The sequence below is a fragment of the Stomoxys calcitrans genome, chromosome 5, assembly GCF_963082655.1.
Source record: "Stomoxys calcitrans chromosome 5, idStoCalc2.1, whole genome shotgun sequence".
NCBI lineage: Eukaryota > Metazoa > Arthropoda > Insecta > Diptera > Muscidae > Stomoxys > Stomoxys calcitrans.
In genome coordinates, this window is record NC_081556.1 from 159,953,896 (window position 1) to 159,972,379 (window position 18,484).

Here is an 18,484-nt window from a genome sequence, read left to right on the forward strand (position 1 = left end):
GGTTCCAAATGCAGCGAAATTGGGCTAAAAGTCTTCTATGTATGAGATTAAGACACTAAATCGTAAGTTCGGTCTACATGGCGTATATATTTACAATATCTTATATATAAAAATCAATTTGTGTTTGTGTGTTTTTGTGTTCCTTATAGACTCCGAAACGGCTGAACCGGTTTTCTTGAAATTTTCACAGATGATGCATAATGATCCCGTGGTGAAAATAGGGTACTACATTTTTTGATATCTGAAGGGGGGCGGACCCTCCCCCTTACCCTAATTTTCAGAAAAGCCAGATCTCGGAGATGGGTGGTGCGATTTAAGCGAAATTTTTTGTGCTCTCATATAGTACGCTAAAAATAAAATTTTTTTATCCAAATTTCGGATTGGGTACCTAGGGGGGCTGCCCCACCCTAAAATCTACAAAACATATATTTAGACCAATCACGACAATATGGGACTCAAATGAAATTTTCGGACCAAGTGTTAGGGGTACCACCCCATCCCCCAAAATACCCCTAAATCGGACATATTTACCGACCATGGTAATATGGGACTCAAATGAAAGTTATTTGTGAGTAGAACACGAATCTAATATCTAAATGTGGGACCACGTATCTAAGGGTCCACCCATTCCCCAAAACATCCCTCAAACAGTACTTATTTACTGACCATGGCAATATGGGGCTTTAATAAAAGGTATTTGAGTGTAGAATTCGAATCTGATATCCAAATATGGGACCAAGTGTTTGGGGGCCGCCTCTCCCCAAAAACATCCCTCAAAGGGGGCAAATTTACGACCATAGCAATATGGGGCTCGAATGAAAGGTCTTTGGGAGTAAAGCACGAATCTGATATCAATATTCGGGAAAAATGTCTATGGGCCACCCCACCCCCACAACACCACCCAAATGGGAAGTATTTTCTGACTATTGCAATATAAGGCTCCAATAAGAGGGTTTTTAGAGTAGAACACGAATCCGATATATATTTTCAAAGCCAAAACACCCCCCAATCCGGTCATGTTTACCGACTATGGAAATATGGGGCTCATATTTAAGGTATTTGGGAGTAGACCACGTATCTGATATCAACATTTGGGACGTCCCACCAGCATACCAACCCAAATAGGACGTATTTGCTCACCAAGTCAATTTCGGTCTTCAGAGAGTGGAACTAAATATTGGGTTGCCCAAAAAGTAGTTGGGGATTTTTCATATAGTCGGCGTTGACAAATTTTTTTCACGGCTTGTGACTCTGTAATTGCATTCTATCTTCTGTCAGTTATCAGCTGTTACTTTTAGCTTGCTTTAGAAAAAATGTGTAAAAAAAGTATATTTGATTAAAGTTCATTCTAAGTTTTATTAAAAATGCATTTACTTTCTTTTAAAAAATCCGCAATTACTTTTTGGGCAACCCAATATTTATAGTTTTAGGGCCAAAACCCCAATCCGCACATATTTGATTACTTTTGCAATAAGGAGTTTAAATGAGATTAGAAAACGAATTTGATATTCAATTTTGAAGCCAATGGCAATATGGGGTTCAAATAAATGATATATAGATATATGAGAATAGGGCACGTTGCTGATATATTTTCCGGGATTAGTGTTTGGGGGACTACCCCAATCCCCAAAACACCCCTAAATCGGGCATATTTACCGACCATGTCAATGTGGAGTTTACATGAAAGGTATTGGGGGGTAGAGCAAGAATTGATACCCATTTTCGGGAACAATTTTCTGGGGGTCTACTCCATTCCCAAAATACCCCACAAACAGGAATTTTTTACTGGCCATCGCAATATGGGGCTCAAATAAAGGTATACGAATTTGATATCCAAATGTAGGACCTTGTATTAAGGGCATCACCCCTTCCCCAAAACACCCCCCAAAGGGTAAACATTTTTCGACAATCCCAATATGTGACTTAAATGAAAGACATTTGAGATAAGAAAACGAGTTTCATAACCTATTTTGGGGCCATGTGTTTTGGGGGACGCCTCATCGTGTAAACTCCTTAAACTAATGGCAATATGGGGTTTAAATAAATGGTATTTGAAAGAAGAGCGTGATGCTGATATTTTTTCAGGGCCAAGTGTCTGGGGGACCACCTCACCCCCGAAAACACCCCTAAATCAGATATCATGAGAATATTGAGCTGAAAAAAAGTATTTTAAGAATGGAGTACACCTTACATCCAAACTTAAATTCGTAGATCAATAAAGATCATATGGGATTCAGATAAAGGCACTTATATAGTTAAACTGTTAGTCAAGCGATATACTATTTTCGTAGAATGGTATTTCACTAAAAGCTCTTTAAATGTCGAAAATAAATATTCCAAGGAAGCTTTTGTTCCATATAAAGTAAAAGAAGGCCCAGCGGCCCGTGTCAGCTAGTTTATTATAAATATTTCTAACGAAATGGAGAAATTTGGGGAAAAATGCACTTTATAGGGCGCACCTCCTAGTTCTGAGCCCAGTTACGAGATTTTGAAGTTTGTTTCTGGGGCAAAGGCCCCTTGATCCCCTAGCGACCCAAAATGCTCCTTCGTTGTCGTTGGCGCTACCCAGGGATTGCCGCGTGGATGTGGCAATCACATTTTAATGGTCTCATGAGTAAATTTAATGTTGGCACCCTTTACTCATCTTCATCGTCCTCATCCTCTTCATCCTAAATTTTGAAAAAAAAAAATATTGCGTAAAATTTGTATCGTTTGTTTTGAAATATTCCTAATGTACTCGCTAATGCCTTTCATTTAATACCTAGGTAATATAGGTATATTACCTAGGTTGGGTATTACCACCATTCTCTAGTGGTGGGTATAAAATATAGAATTTTTAAGTGCCCGGAGTCGACTGCGGAGTATAAGTCGGAGTCGAGCAATTTACCTGAAGTCGAAGTCGAGTAAAAATTGCTCGACCCCGCAGCCCTGATCTAAATACAGTTCGAATCGGTCCATTCAAGAACTTGCGTATGGTAAAATAAAATACAGAAATTTCAGCTCAATTTCTCAATTTTTCAACATTGTAGTGCGATGACAACTGACAGACAGACATATGGACATTTTCAAATCATCTAAAAATTTTAAACCAATTGGAAATATATTTACTTTTAAGGGTCCGAAATGGATAATTCGATGTGTTCAAACGGAATGATAAAATCAATATACCCCCTAACCTATGGTGATGGGTATAAAAACAGTTCTTTTCTATTTACAGTGATCCACTCTCGTAAATTTGGAAATCCTAATTGCAGGTTATTTTAAGGATATGTGAAGGATTTCGTATTTATGTCCTTTGTATGGCTTCTCCAAACCTTCCAGCAGTACCATCCAAAATGAAAAAAGCAGAAGAAAATCTAAAGCCAAAAGCTTTAAATTACAGCATGCCTGCTAAAAACACCAATGGCGTATTAAGAACCTTTCTTTGCCCAGGGGACTTTATGTGCCACGCTAATGTTTTTCTGTTTACATTCGTTTGCACAACTGTGAACACCCGTAGCATATTTGGCGTTGTTTAGATTTTGGCTAAATTGCTGCCAATATCTCGTATGAGTTTTATCACATTTGAACATGTGTTCCCCCATGTTATCCTTTGAGCTTTTTCATCATGACATTCGAGTGGTGACGTTGTATGGTGTTTTTGGATTTGTTGTGCAATGTTTTTCAAATCTCTTCATATATATTTGGTCAAGGGAGAATCATGCAGTTGAGATTCTCCAACCATCCCCACCATCACCGCCGCCTACATGGCAGTGGCAACTGAATCCCCAGAGATACAAGTGAATTTAACCACATCTATACTAAGGGGGTTCTTCTTGTTTTGGCTGACATAAAATTAGAAGAAAGATGTTTTGAATGGATAAAGAAAAAAGTGAGGTGAAGTGGACTGAAGAATGGCGAAAGCGATTTGTTCATGTCCTACGCAATAATGAAGAAGTCAGTGGAAAGCAATACTAATAAAGCTATGGCTCTATAAATGAAGTTTGTGCGATAAAAACAATAGCTAGTTACATGTCTGTGATTCGGAACTGATTTATTTGAAACATACCACCATAATATAAAAAGTCATTAAGGAATTCTATTTATCAAATTTCGAGAAAATTAGTTGAGACATAGAAATTATTTTGTTTATATGAGATGAATACGTATTTGTGACTATTAAATAGATATGGAGGCCACCGTTGCGCAGAGGTTAGCTTGTCCGCCTATGACGCAGAACGCCTGGTTTCAAATCCTGGCAAAAAAATAAAAAATTCTGCTTCTAACCCTAATGCTGTAGACATTTCTGAGGTACTTTGCCATGTAAAAACTTGTCTCCAAAGAGGTGTCGTATTTCCGGCACTCTGTTTGTATTCGGCTATATAAAGAGGCGCATCTATCATTGGGCTTAAACTTGAATCGGACTGCACTCATTGATATGTGAGAAGTATTTGTATTTTATTATGATAAGACCCATGCAAAAGACAATTTCCAAACCAAAAATATATCTAACGATTTATTCCTTTGAGTTACATCACAACCGTAAAAAACCTCGCAAGAGTATAATATTGTAGTTTCGGCAGAATAAATGTCCTAGTCAAAAGTATTCTTATTGATAAAAGGGTATACTGTCGACTCGTGTATAAGTTTCGTAAAACGCCGTAGATTATGCCCACTGTCGTACCGATATGATTCTTCCATGCAAGTCTATCATCAAACTCCAACCCAAGGTTTCTTGCAGATGAAACCATCTCAATTGGGGTTCCAGCAATTGCCGCATCAAGATTGGGCGGCATTGTCACCCGATTCTTACCAACTACAAGGCACTTTGACTTTGTTAGATTTAAAAGTAGTCCGTTGGGGTTTGCCCATGTGTTTATCCTATCCAAGTCACTATTAAGGCGAAGTACACCATCGATCAGCCTCTCCGGCGAAGAGCTCCTATAAGGCTGAACGTCGTCGGCATACATATGAATACCACAGTTGCGCACCTGTCCAGAAAGGTCATTGCTATATAAGGAAAAAAAGGAGTGGGCCCAATACAGACCCCTGTGGAACACCTTTTGAGACTGGAAGATAACTAGAACACCGGCTATCAACACATACCGATTGGCTTCTATTCGAAAGATAGGAAAATATAAGATCCGTTGTTCTTTCAGAAAATTTAAACAAATGTTCAGTTTAAGGCAAAGTATATTGGGATCAACGGAATCAAATGCTTTCGAATGATCTAAAAGAACAAGAAAGGTAACATTATCGCTGTCAATATCACTCCTTACATCTTCAACTACTTTCAAAAATGCAGTAGTGCAACTGTGCTTTGGCCGGAAACCAGATTGAAAATCTGTTAGCAGTTAGCAGTGTGAGGGCAACATTTGCATTAAATACATATTTTCTCATGGACATTCCATTAAGGACCAGGAGATACTTCTCTCATATCAATGATATGGGGCCTGCTTTCATATGCAGAGTCTAAACGGAGTGCCGCTACGATTTTTAGAGAAATTTTAACATGGCTGGATACCTCGGAAGGCCCAACCGAACTTAACGTGCTTTTATATAAAATCACTTTCGTCAAAAATTAATTATACCCTACACTGCCACTATAGAACAGGGTTTTATAGTTTTGTGCATTTATTTGCAACACTGAGAAGGAGAAAAGGTAGACCCATTTAGAGTTTAGAATCACTTTTTTATTCGATTTTGCTATGTCCGTCCGTCTGTCTGACTGTGTATTCTTGTATAATCATGGTCGTACAGGTCGCATTTGTTGTCAGACTGTCATGAAATTTCGCACAAGTCTTGTTTTTGCTCCAAGGGCAAAAGCTATCGATTTTGAAACAAAAGTTATCAGATTTAGATATAGTTCCTATGTATACCTTCCTTCCGTAGACTTTTAAGGCTGTAGAAGCCACGATTTTGGTCCGTACAAAAATTTGCTTGAGATGTTTTTTATGACGCTTCAGATTTCGTCTCATATACATCTTTCATCCGATATGGTCTTTGAAGGCCGTAGTCAGAACAATTATGGTCCGATCTTTGCAAAATTTAGCACGAGACGTTTTATATGACGTCCCGAAACGTTTGCATAATTTCGTTAAAATCGGATGAGATTTAGACATGGCTCCCATGTATCTATTTTTCATCCGATATGGCCTTTAAGGCTATGGAAGCCACAATTTTGTTTCCATCTTTATGAAATGAAGCGTGGGGCTTTTTAATAGACGTCCTAGTACGTGTGCTCAATTTTATCAAAGTCGGTCCAGTTTTAGATATAGCTCCCATTTATGTATTTTATCTGATATGGCCCTTTAAGGTTGTATCTTACAAGGTTCTATTCAATATTTTTAAATAGATATGCAAAATTAAAGTCTGACTAGATTTCAACATAGGTTGCATGTATTAAAAGTAGTTCGCAAACTAGGTGGTGTATGGTGTATTATATAGTCGGCTTCGTCCGACTTTTGCCTTTTTTTACTGGTTTTATATTATATTTGAATTATATTCTTTGGGAATTTTAATTGAGAAACAACAACATCCACCTTAGGCTGCGAAATAACATCCTCCTTAGTTCATTGCTATCTGTGGCAACATCTTCGTTCAGTGAGGAATAACCATATCGTCATATCGCATATATTGCAGAGCAACATGCTTTAGAAATAACTCCCACCCACAGTTATAACAACACTGGAGGCGAATCCCAAGAAAGGGTAGACTCATACACTTGCTACAGCTCATCCAAAGAGCTTATGTCAAACTATAGAGAGGTTTGTGATATTAACTTTTTATAACCCAGCTAGCATAGAACAGCATGCCAATGAAAAAAAAAGTTCCCTCTGTAATGCAAGATGAAGGAATGAAGTAAAATCCTTGCAAAAAACTTGTAAAACTACGAAAATACATTGAATGTTAATGCATTTTTATTAAAGGAGCTGTTGAAGCAAATCTGGTGTAAGGACTTATTATAACCGCCATCATAGGTTGGGGTGACGTATTTAGTGCTTCATTTTGTTGAAACTAGTTATCGAGGAACCAATAAAGTATTTGTAATTTTGACCACACAACATTGTAATGATTTCTGATATCTTCAGAACTATTGAAGGAGGCCACCGTGGCCCATTGGCTGACATGTCCACCTTTGATGATAAACGCTGGCTTCGAATCCTGGTGAGATCACTATAAAATCTTTTCTACGTTGGTTATCTCATCACTATGTTGCCGAAATGTGTGAGATGTTTGGACATGGGAAATGGTATGGGGAAAGTATTCTCAATTCCCTTTAATGAAATGTGGTTGGGCAAATATACATTTACTTCTTGATAATGTAGGCCAGTTTGGGATTGTTAATGGGGAAAATTCATAATCAGCTCCCATACATATTGTGCCCTTTTCTAAAGGAAGTTTGGGTAAAGCAGTAGTTGATTTGCAGATCATGGTTCTAAATATTGTCGGGGCTTGCCAACATTAGGTGTCCAAATATTAAATGAAGTTTTCTTAATTTTTTACCAGATAGCGTTCTTAGGATAGTTCAACATTTGGCGCTGGGGGATTGCAAAAACTGCAAATTTACCCATGAATATTCCATTAGGGAACAGGGGTAAACTTCTTATATATCAATGAGTGACGTCCGATTTAAGTTTAAGCTTAGGCGAGTCCGAACGGCAGGTCGACACCTCTTTGGTGAGAAGTCTTTACATGGAAATTACCTCACAAATGTCGCCTGCATTAGGAGGGATTAACCACCGCTGAAATTTTTTTCTAATGCTCTCGCCAGGATTCGAACACAGGCGTTCAGCGTCATCGGCGGAGCTGGTAACTTCTGCGCTATGGTGGCCTGGGCAATTGCAATGGCCTAAATTGTTTAAGAAGTATCTCCGCTGTTCTCTAATGGAATGTTCATGGGCAAATTTGCAAATTGTTTGCTTGATCTTTGATTGCTAATTTGCTATTAGCTGGATACTTTCAAATGTCAAATGCATTTGATAGTGTTTTTAATACCAGAGAAGGTGCCTGAGACTTTGATCCATCACTTTCTGGATATTCGCGGTAAACAGTTATTGGGTGCATCTAAGGCAATCCCGAATTTCTTATTACGTAATTAATTTCTCAATGTATGTTATCTTTGCTGTGTTGAAATATATTAATAAACAACTGCTTAGACAGAACCTACCTTGTAGCCAGCCTTAAGATCCAATTCATCGGTATGGCGTGCCTTAAAGTTATACAGAATCACATATAGGTTTGTGGGCAGCAGTCGATGAGATTTCTAAAAAAAGGAGAACAAGGTGAAGAGAAAAATGTCAATGACTTCTTTGTGGCTAAGAGCAAAGGACATTCAAGGATTTTGGGACTACATTAATACTTAATTTGGATTCCACAGTTAAGGAGTTCTCACACAAACATACAGACAACATTTTGGAAGGAAATCGTAAAGGGAGAATACCTGAATATGTCTTACGGGGGAGGGACATGGCGAAGTACTGGCCGATGATTGTGACTTTTCCATTTCGTCGGGCAAGTCGACACTGCCTCCTCGCATTCCACGGCTGGCATAGAGTAGTTTACGTCCTTGATGAGACGGGCTCGAGGGTGCTGCATTTAAAGTGAAGACATTAAACATATGATGGAAATTTAGTAAAAATGAAACCACACTAATGCGGGGGATGGTGCTCTTGAGGGGTGAAAGGTGCTTACAGAAGGATATATACGGAAATTTCGGTGCGGACAGGTTTTTGAAGACGTGCTTAAGGTCTTTTTGATGGTAGAAGGGTCGTTTGTTTTGGGGATTCAAATTAAAATCTAAGAAAATAAACAAAAGCATGCTTTGAACTCGATAACTATGGGAAAAAGAGGAATTAGAAGACAAAAGTAAAGATTGTGAGTATTTCTTGATATTTGGAAGTGTCAGTACTTGTGTCTTGACTCATTCTGCTTAAAAGACTTTTTCTCTAAGCATTTTTGTAACCATATATGGTAAAGGCAATTCATGTCCCGGTGTTTGGCTTGGTGTATTCCTTACATGTATGGTATGGAGTTTTGTTCAGTAATTTTGTGTTGTTGTTAAATTATTCGTGTAATGTTTTGGGGTCAGTAGTATTTTTAAAATGCTGCAATATTGAAGAAAATGGCTGTCTATAATTGACTTTGACTTGAAACAATCACCACCGCAATCCCATAAAAGACTGCCTGAAATTTGCAACATTGAATAGTATGAGACTTTGTCCAAATATTTGGATATAGCTTCCTAACAGATGTCTGATTTAGGGTCTTGGCCCATATTTGAATGCCATATAGACCGAACTGCCGATTTAAAGTCTCAGACCCATAAAAAGCATATTCGTCAATTGATTTCACTGAAATTCGGTGCATTAAGTTTAATAAGACCCTTTGCTACTCGAACCAATTACAGCCCAAATCGGACTATATTGGGCTTGAGGTATAAAAAAAAAAAAAAAATTCTCGATTTTTTTCATGCCCCTTTAGAAGGGGCATTTACAAACTCCGATATACTGAAATTCATGGTTCATATTTGCATATGCACGAAACTACCAATTTAAGGTTTCCCGGTTTCCTTGAAATTTGAAGCAGTGAGTTGTATTAGTCTTCGCATAATTTATGGCTGCTCCAAACTTTATGGCATCTCTTTTTCCACTGATGTTATTCTATATTCTACAAAAGATATCGCGAATATTGAATTTCAAAATGAACATTCAGAATAAAAAAACTCTTTTGCGACAGACCTCGTACTGCTGATTGTCCGTATTATCTAAATATAGTCCATAATCCGGTATAGTTCCCTTGCTAACAATCTCCTGATTTGATTTCTCGCTTAAATTCCCTATTTTACACTATTTCATGATTCCCAACTTTTGTGCCAAAAACCGATCCTCAATTTTTCTTTTCAGAGCAGAAGGGCAACTTCGAACCATACATGGATCTGTCGTTTACTTGATTCTTGGGACGGATACAAAAGATGGCTGTTTGAGCATCACAGTCGTACTGAGAACTATGCCATCTGATGCACTGAATTGAATGCTACACCTAATGCCTCTGGACATTGTGGCTAGAGAAACTCTGAACATTCCAGAATTATGTGGCCTTATCCAGACTTGGTGTACCGCTGTGCTGTCGTTGGCTAGAACAGTCGTCTCAGTCATTGTGTCCGTCATGACAGGTCACTGTCTGATCGGAAAACATGCTGACGTAACGACCTTTACAGAAACTGTGAGGTCGGAAGAAGAGACCATAGAAAATCTGCTGTGTGTGTGTCCCGCAATTGCTGTCAGAAGGAGTTCCACATTAGGTTCTCATTTCTTTGAGAACATGTCTGGTTTACTGGATGAGAGCATACACAAGTTCTTGGACTTTTTAAAGCGACCAGGATGGTTCAACGTTAGGAACTATTAGATATCTTCCTTCTCCTGTTCCTATTGTACCATAATGGTCAAAAACGTCTAAGTGAGTCTGCCACTCAAACCTGGCCTAAGACGAGCGAATATTAAATAGGCGTATTAGCCGGCTTTGTAGAAATTGGAATAGGATGTTATATTAGGCCCCTTTATACCCAGGGCAAAATAAGTTCTATTTCGTATCATATCTCTAGAATGAACATTTTCCCACTCCGTCCCTGACTATTAGTCAGCAGTTTCCAATTCATTCTTATGTTTATAAAGTACGCAGTAAATGTATTTATGTTGTTATTCTCAAAGTCAATTATCCTTAAGCTAATTTACAATTAAAATCAAAGTCGATTTGCCATTTCCCACAATGTGCAGCAAACACGCTCACACCATCGCCATCGTTCCCTTCAGCATTGAAATGAGTAATTTTTTTTCAGTTGCTGCAGCATAGCGATTTCAATGCAAACTAGAAGTGACCCAAGACCATGATGGTCTTACTCTTCGCATTGGTCACAGCACATACACTTTTCAAACTGAAGGATATCACAATGCTGAGGTGTAGAAGCTTAGGTTATAGGTGTACATGTATCCCACCGTCTATCTGTCTGTCTGTCTGACTGTGTATACTTTTGCGAATGGCTGTTGGGTATTAATCAATTATCGAACTGTCTTTCGTGGTGATTGAACGGTTTAATTCCAATAAATTAGCAAATTAAAATATCAATAACGCAACGGCAATACGGCAACAACAGCGGTGAGTTATACACAGGATTATCATAATGTGCTTGATGGTGTGTGTGTGTGTTCGTTTGTTGGTTCTTTAACTGTCTGTATATTCAAGTATATGAGTAGGTATATTTATTTATATTTGTATGCATGTATGTAACGCAACTATGCTTATATGGACACATTACAAAGCACACCTCGTGTACAAACAACACTACAAGGACTACGTCTTATATTTTTTACAGAGTTTTTCAAAGTGGTTCTACGTCAAAATTTTTTGTTTGTTGATTATGTACAGCTATGGAACTTTTGTACAGTGGTGGCGAAATGACAAATGCAAAAGTCCGAAAGAGAATGAGAGAGAACGAGAGAGAGAGATAGGATAGATGCAATGTCAAGGTCTGGAGTAATGTCATCAGGTCCAAAATTAGTAGATTGTTGCCCTTAATGGTTGGGAGCCGGCGGTCATGCGAAGGCGTTTTGGTACACAGACGCTGCTGTGCGGTTGGATGGGTTCTCTGGTCGCTGGCTTGTTTAGGTGTTACTAGTGGTAGGGCGTAGGTGGGTAGGGGGTGAAGTTATACAACAGCGATGTGGGGGTGGGGTAGGTGTCAGTGATGGTAAAGATTGTTTGGTTGCTGTGTCTGTGGAGGAGGCTCTTGTAGCGGGCAAAAATAGTCTAGAGTTTAGAATAGGCAAGAAACGAGGTCTACTTACAATGCAAACGACTATTATTGGATGGCGGTGTACTGTGCTCTAAGTGACCACCTGAACCTCCGTGATAGTAACTGCTTGCGGCTCCCGCCGATGGACCTGGCACCGGTGGTTGTCTACGTCTGATTTGCCCATGTAGCTCCGATGACTCGGGCGAGTCCAAGCTCAGTGATTTCATGCGTAAATTCAATTTTTGTCTTCTCGGCGAATGGGGAGCTTTTGGTTTGTTTTTGTTTTTTCCGGAGGATCCACAATTCAATGGGGGACAATTCAATTGAGTGGTGTTGTGATGGTCAGTAACAATCGAGCCGAGTGTGTTGTAGTTGTCAGTGTGTTCATATGATGACATGATGAGGGTCATTATTTTTATTTTTACAATGATGAACGCCATTTCAATTGTCAGTGGTGGTGGTGATTGTGGAGTTTGTTTAGCGTTTTGTTTTTAAATACCAAATGAGCAATAACACCAATGGAAAGAAACACAAATGTTAATTTTCTCTGTTACGCTGCATGAAAACACACACACACACACATTGACATGCACACAGACACATCTATGCCTATGCATTTAGCTGTGTATGTATGCTGGCAAGTGTGCATTGTTAAGGATTTCAGATTCGAAAAAAAAACAAAATAACAAAGAGTGAAGTATGTAGAGTATGTATGCAAGTAAGATAGCTACTACCAACTATTTTTGTTTTTTTTTTTTTATGTTAAAATATTTGTTTTACCAAAGAAACAAATGAAAACGAAGAAAAGTTGAAGTAGTAAAAAAACGAACAGCATAACGAGTAGGAAAAAATACAAAAATACCAGAACATACATACATACGTTCAAATCTACAACCAAGAAAAATGTTGAGCTACGAAGTGACATTCAAGAAGAGGAGCATCAAAATTCCCTTCTTAAAATTGAATTCCAGTGTCGCTGTGTCTGTTGTGTGACTGACTAGACTGAATGACTGTGTGCTGACTGTCACTTTCGTGGACATGTTAATGTTGTTGTTGCTATGTGAAAGCGTATGTGTTGGAGCTTTTGTCTTTTAATTTGGTGTATGTGCATATGTCTGCGCGTGTGTGTATGTGTATGTTCGTTTCTTATTGGTCTAAGGAAGACTTGTGTCTTTTTTGCTAGTTTCTTCTTGCTGGCGCTCTTGGGTTGCTTGGCTATGTAAAGCTAGTGTGCCATAACAAGGAAAGTCACTAAATGTGTCCTTTTGAAATAAGAAAAACTTGTCCTTGTATGTAACTGCTAAATTGCTTCGCAGCATTCTCAAGTGAAATGCAACAAGCCCTGCTTGAATTTTCATAAATTTTTGACATTTATTTCAAATGCACATTTGTATGAAAATTTATTTCTTTTTTTGTTTCCGATGTATTTTTTATTTTTATTGTGAAATATGACATTTTATTTATGTTATTAATATATTATACTGGCATATATACCTTTACATTTGGTCGGTTAGAGGATTTTTTTCAAGACTACACCAGCTACTTAGTTTAATTGTATTTTGTAGGTGCCATTATGGGTAAGGGGAAATATTTCAACAAATCTACCATGAATTTCTTTACTGAACTGCCTTCCTACAGTTAAGGTACACTAAGAGAGGGAAAGCTAATGGTGGAGAAATACGATGTTTTCATATATTTCAGAGGTTGGAACTGCTATATTCTAGAATAGAAATGAAGGCAATGGAAAAGTAGGTAAGTGAAATTTTGCCATATTGAAGCTGTATCCGAACTGATGATAGCTTATACTTATGCCATTTGTATATTTTCATTGGATATTGCACGTGCATTCAATGACGCACTGTACGAAAATTGTACATATCTATATGATGGTTATATCTAAATCCGAACCGATTTTTATTGAATTTATCGTAGCTAATAAAGCAAGAACCAATGAATATACATATAGTTCGGCCGGACCGAATCTCGGGTTGCCACCACTATTGATTTTAAGTATTGCTAATAACTAAGATTGGCATAAAGTGAGTTCAAGCGATTGGTTGATTTTCGATTTATATCTAGTTATTCTCGTACAAGTTGATGTGATAGGTATATCGATTGTATCTTCTAGCCACTCAAAATGTCATAACCTCAGGTTGATGTTATATACTCTATAGCTAACACAAAGTGTTACCAATATATATATTAAACAAGAAATTACAGCTATATATGATATTTGTCTTATTGACAGCAGAAACGGCTATTGTTGGCAAACTCAAACAACTCAAAGTGAACAAAATGTTTGTGTATCGCACCATACATTGTTTGAATCATACTGGCAGCGATTCCAAACGCTAGTGCAGGCTTGAATTCAACAACATCCACGACGTAGTGGTAATGTTATGGCTAAAGGTCTGAAAATATTCCATGGATGGATGCAAAATATATAGGAATACGAGCAAAAGCTTAAGCCTTACAAGTTCCACAAAGCACACGATATTACACCGAAGCAAAAATAATTTAGACTCCAAAGAGCCAAAGACTTGTCGTGCCTGCACGAATATGGCGAATTTCCGCACGTTGTGTTCTCTGACTAGAAAAACTTCCCAATTGATCAAATTGTGCATTCCACTTCAAATGATGATGTGGGCGGTCAACGCCGGTATAAAAAAGGACGCCCCTAATCATTGAGCTTAAAACTTTAATCAGACTGCACTCGTTGATAGGAGAGAATCATTTTCTGTTCCTTAATAGAATGTTCAAGGGAAATTTGGTAGTATTAAGCAGTTTAGTAGATGAATGGTAAAGAAGCAGTTTTACCATTAATATTTTATTCTTTTTGTCACTTGATTCGATCGCCATTTCAATGAGGTTTCGAGAGATACCTCAAAACCTAGCGTCAGAGATTACAGAACGAGTGCAGAAGATCGAGGCGCTTGGAACGCTATTCTACGTTCGGCTAGTTGGGCAAATTGTCTGTCATAGCCAATTAAAGCAATGAGCTGTTTTGCCTTTATAATATCAGCTGTTTTCAGTGAATTGACGAACGAATGGAGTGACAACAAGTAAAAGCGTGCTAAGTTCGGCCGGGCCGAATCTTATATACCCTCCACCATGGATCGCATTTGTCGAGTTCTCTTCCCGGCATCTCTTCTTAGGCAAAAAAGGATATAAGAAAAGAGTTGCTCTGCTATTAAAACGATATCAAGATATGGTCCGGTTCGGACCACAATTAAATTATATGTTGGAGACCTGTGTAAAATTTCAGCCAATTCGTATAAGAATTGCGCCCATTGGGGCTCACGAAGTAAAATAGAGAGAACGATTTATATGGGATCTGTATCGGGCTATAGACCGATTCAGACCATAATAAACACGTTTGTTGATGGTCATGAGAGGATCCGTCGTACAAAATTTCAGGCATATCGGTAATAATAATTGCGACTTCTAGGGGTCAAGAAGTCAAGATCCCAGATCGGTTTATATGGCAGCAATATCAGGTTATGAACCGATTTGAACCTTATTTGACACAGTTGTTGAAAGTAAAAATAAAATACGTCATGCAAAATTTCAGCCAAATCGGATATTAATTGCGACCTCTAGAGGCTCAAGAAGTCAAGATCCCAGATCGGTTTATATGGCAGCTATATCTGGTTATGAACCGATTTGAACCTTATTTGACACAGTTGTTGAAAGTAAAAATAAAATACGTCATGCAAAATTTCAGCCAAATCGGATAGGAATTGCGCCCTCTAGAAGCTCAAGAAATCAAATCCCCAGATCTGTTTATATGACAGCTATATCAGGTTATGGACCGATTTCAACCATACTTGGCACAGTTGTTGGATATCATAACGAAATACTTGGTGCTAAAAATTCATTCCAATCGGATAAGAATTGTGCACTCTAGAGGCTCAAGAAGTCAAGACCCAAGATCGGTTTATATGGCAGCTATATCAGGTTATGGACCGATTTAAACCATACTTGGCACAGTTGTTGGGTATCATAACAAAACACGTCGTGCGAAATTCCATTTCAAGCGGATAAGAATTGCGCCCTCTAGAGGCTCAAGAAGTCAAGACCCAAGATCGGTTTATATGGCAGCTATATCAGGTTATGAACCGATTTGAACCATACTTGGCACAGTTGTTGATTATAATAACAAAACACGTCGTGCAAAATTTCATTTCAATCGGATAAGAATTGCGCACTCTAGAGGCTCAAGAAGTCAAGACCCAAGATCGGTTTATATGGCAGCTATATCAGGTTATGGACCGATTTGAACCATACTTGGCACAGTTGTTGGATATTATAACAAAACACGTCGTGCGAAATTCCATTTCAATCGGATAAGAATTGCGCACTCTAGAGGCTCAAGAAGTCAAGACCCAAGATCGGTTTATATGGCAGCTATATCAGGTTATGGACCGATTTGAACCATACTTGGCACAGTTGTTGGATATCATAAAAAAACACGCCGTACAAAATTTCATTCGAATCGGATAAGAATTGCGCACTCTAGAGGCTCAAGAAGTCAAGACCCAAGATCGGTTTATATGGCAGCTATATCAAAACATGGACCGATATGGCCCATTTACAATACCAACCGACCTACACTAATAAGAAGTATTTGTGTAAAATTTCAAGCGGCTAGCTTTACTCCTTCGGAAGTTAGCGTGCTTTCGACAGACAGACGGACGGACGGACGGACGGACGGACATGGCTAGATCGACATAAAATGTCACGACGATCAAGAATATATATACTTTATGGGGTCTCAGACGAATATTTCGAGTAGTTACAAACAGAATGACGAAATTAGTATACCCCCCATCTTATGGTGGAGGGTATAAAAAGAAAAACGTTTAGTGGTGTCGGCCGTTATTGTTTAATTGAAAAAGATACAATTTTCAATCACATTTTACATTTAAATTTGTTTAGGATTCAATTTAAACATGTAGGGAAAGGCAAAAGTCGGGGGGAAACGATTATATAATAGCCTACATCACCTAGTGTACGTAGTACTTTTAATATATATAACCTATAACTATAACTTTTCTCCAAAACCTAGTCAGACTTTAATTTGGATACCCATTAAAACGCGATCTTGTAAGAACCTTGTAAGATTTTCTTACGATAGGACAAAAAATTTGGATTTCCACTTCCTTAAAGGCCATATCGGTTTATAGATTATATGGGAGTTATATATAAACCTATGCCAATTTTGAGGAAATTTTGCACACATAGGTACGTCAAATAGAATATCTCACGCCCAATATTGTAGAGATGTGACCAAAATTGCCTTAAAAGTCCATATCGGATGAAATATATGTATGGGAGCTATATCTAAATCAGGGCCGATTTTAATGAAATTTTGCGCAAGTATTGGAGCGTCAAATAAAACGTCTCATGCTAAATCGGACGAAAATTGTGGCTTCTATAGGCTTAAAGACTATTTCGGGTGAAAGATATATCTGGGAGCTATATCTAAACACGTATTAAGATGTCAAATAAAACACCTCGTACTAAATCTTGTTAAGACCGGTATGAAATTGTGGCTTCTACAGCCTTAAAAGATCATATCGAATAAAAGATATATATTGGAGCTATATCTTAATCTGGACCGATTTTTATGAAATTTTGTACTTGCATTGGGACTTTATAAATTTTGTAGAAATCGGATGCATACTACAGCCTAAAAAGTCCAAATCGAATGAGAGATATATATGTGACGTATATCTAAATCTGAACCAATTTTTATGAAGTTTTGCACACACATGAAAATGTCAAATTTTGTAACAATCGGACAAAAATTGTGACTTCGTACACAAATTAGAACGTCAAATAAAACAGGTCATGCAAAATTTTGTAAAGATTGCATCAAAATTGTGGCTGCTACAACCTTAAAACTCCATATCCTCTAAACTCTTTTATCTTAATCTGAACCGATTTTTATGAAATTTCGCACTCGTATTGAGACTTTGGAAAAAAAAACACTTCAAGCTCATTTTTGCAAAGATCGGACCAAAATTGTGGCTGCTGCAGCCATAAAATTCCATATCGGATGAAAGTTATATATGGGAGCTATGTTTAAATCTGAACCGATTTTGTTCAAAATCGATAGCGTTCGTCCTTGGGCCAAAAAAAGACTTGTTCAAAATTTCATGACAATCGGACAATAAATGGGACCTGTAACTTGATCACAAGGATACATGGACAGACAGGCGGACATAGTTAAATCGATTAGGAAATGATTCTAAGCCGATCGCTATATACTTATCAATGCGTCTAGATCGTCTTCTTCTTAGTCATGCACACAAATGTACAAAGTTATAAGTTTTTATATCCTACCTTACACCAACGCTGTGGTACAGGCTATTATAAATTGGTGCATTTGTTTGCGACGCGAAGAAGGAAAAGAGCTAGACCCATAAGTATACTGATCGGCTTAGAATCACTTCCTGATTCGATTTAGCTATGTCCGCCTGTCTGTCCATGTATCCTTGTGATCAAGGTACAGGTCGTATTTATTTTCTGATTGTCGTGAAATTTTGCACTTGTTACTTCTTTGGGCCAAGATCAAACGCTAGTGGTATTGAACAAAATCGGTTTAGATTTAGGTATAGCTTCCATATATATCTTTAATCCGATATGGATACGTGCGCAATATTTTATCAAAATCAGTCCTGATTAAGATATAGCTTCCATATCTACATT

General features: G+C 38.0%; 1 protein-coding gene across 1 annotated transcript in view; it reads right to left on the reverse strand.

Moving 5' to 3' along the window:
• The window catches only part of LOC106081914 (uncharacterized), a 380,832-nt gene that overhangs the window by 25,010 nt on the left and 337,338 nt on the right, over window positions 1-18,484 (reverse strand). Inside the window, 3 exon segments of the mRNA XM_013244184.2 lie at window positions 8,150-8,245; window positions 8,438-8,571; window positions 11,823-12,035. Of these exon segments, the coding sequence (XP_013099638.2) occupies window positions 8,150-8,245; window positions 8,438-8,571; window positions 11,823-12,035 (443 nt within the window).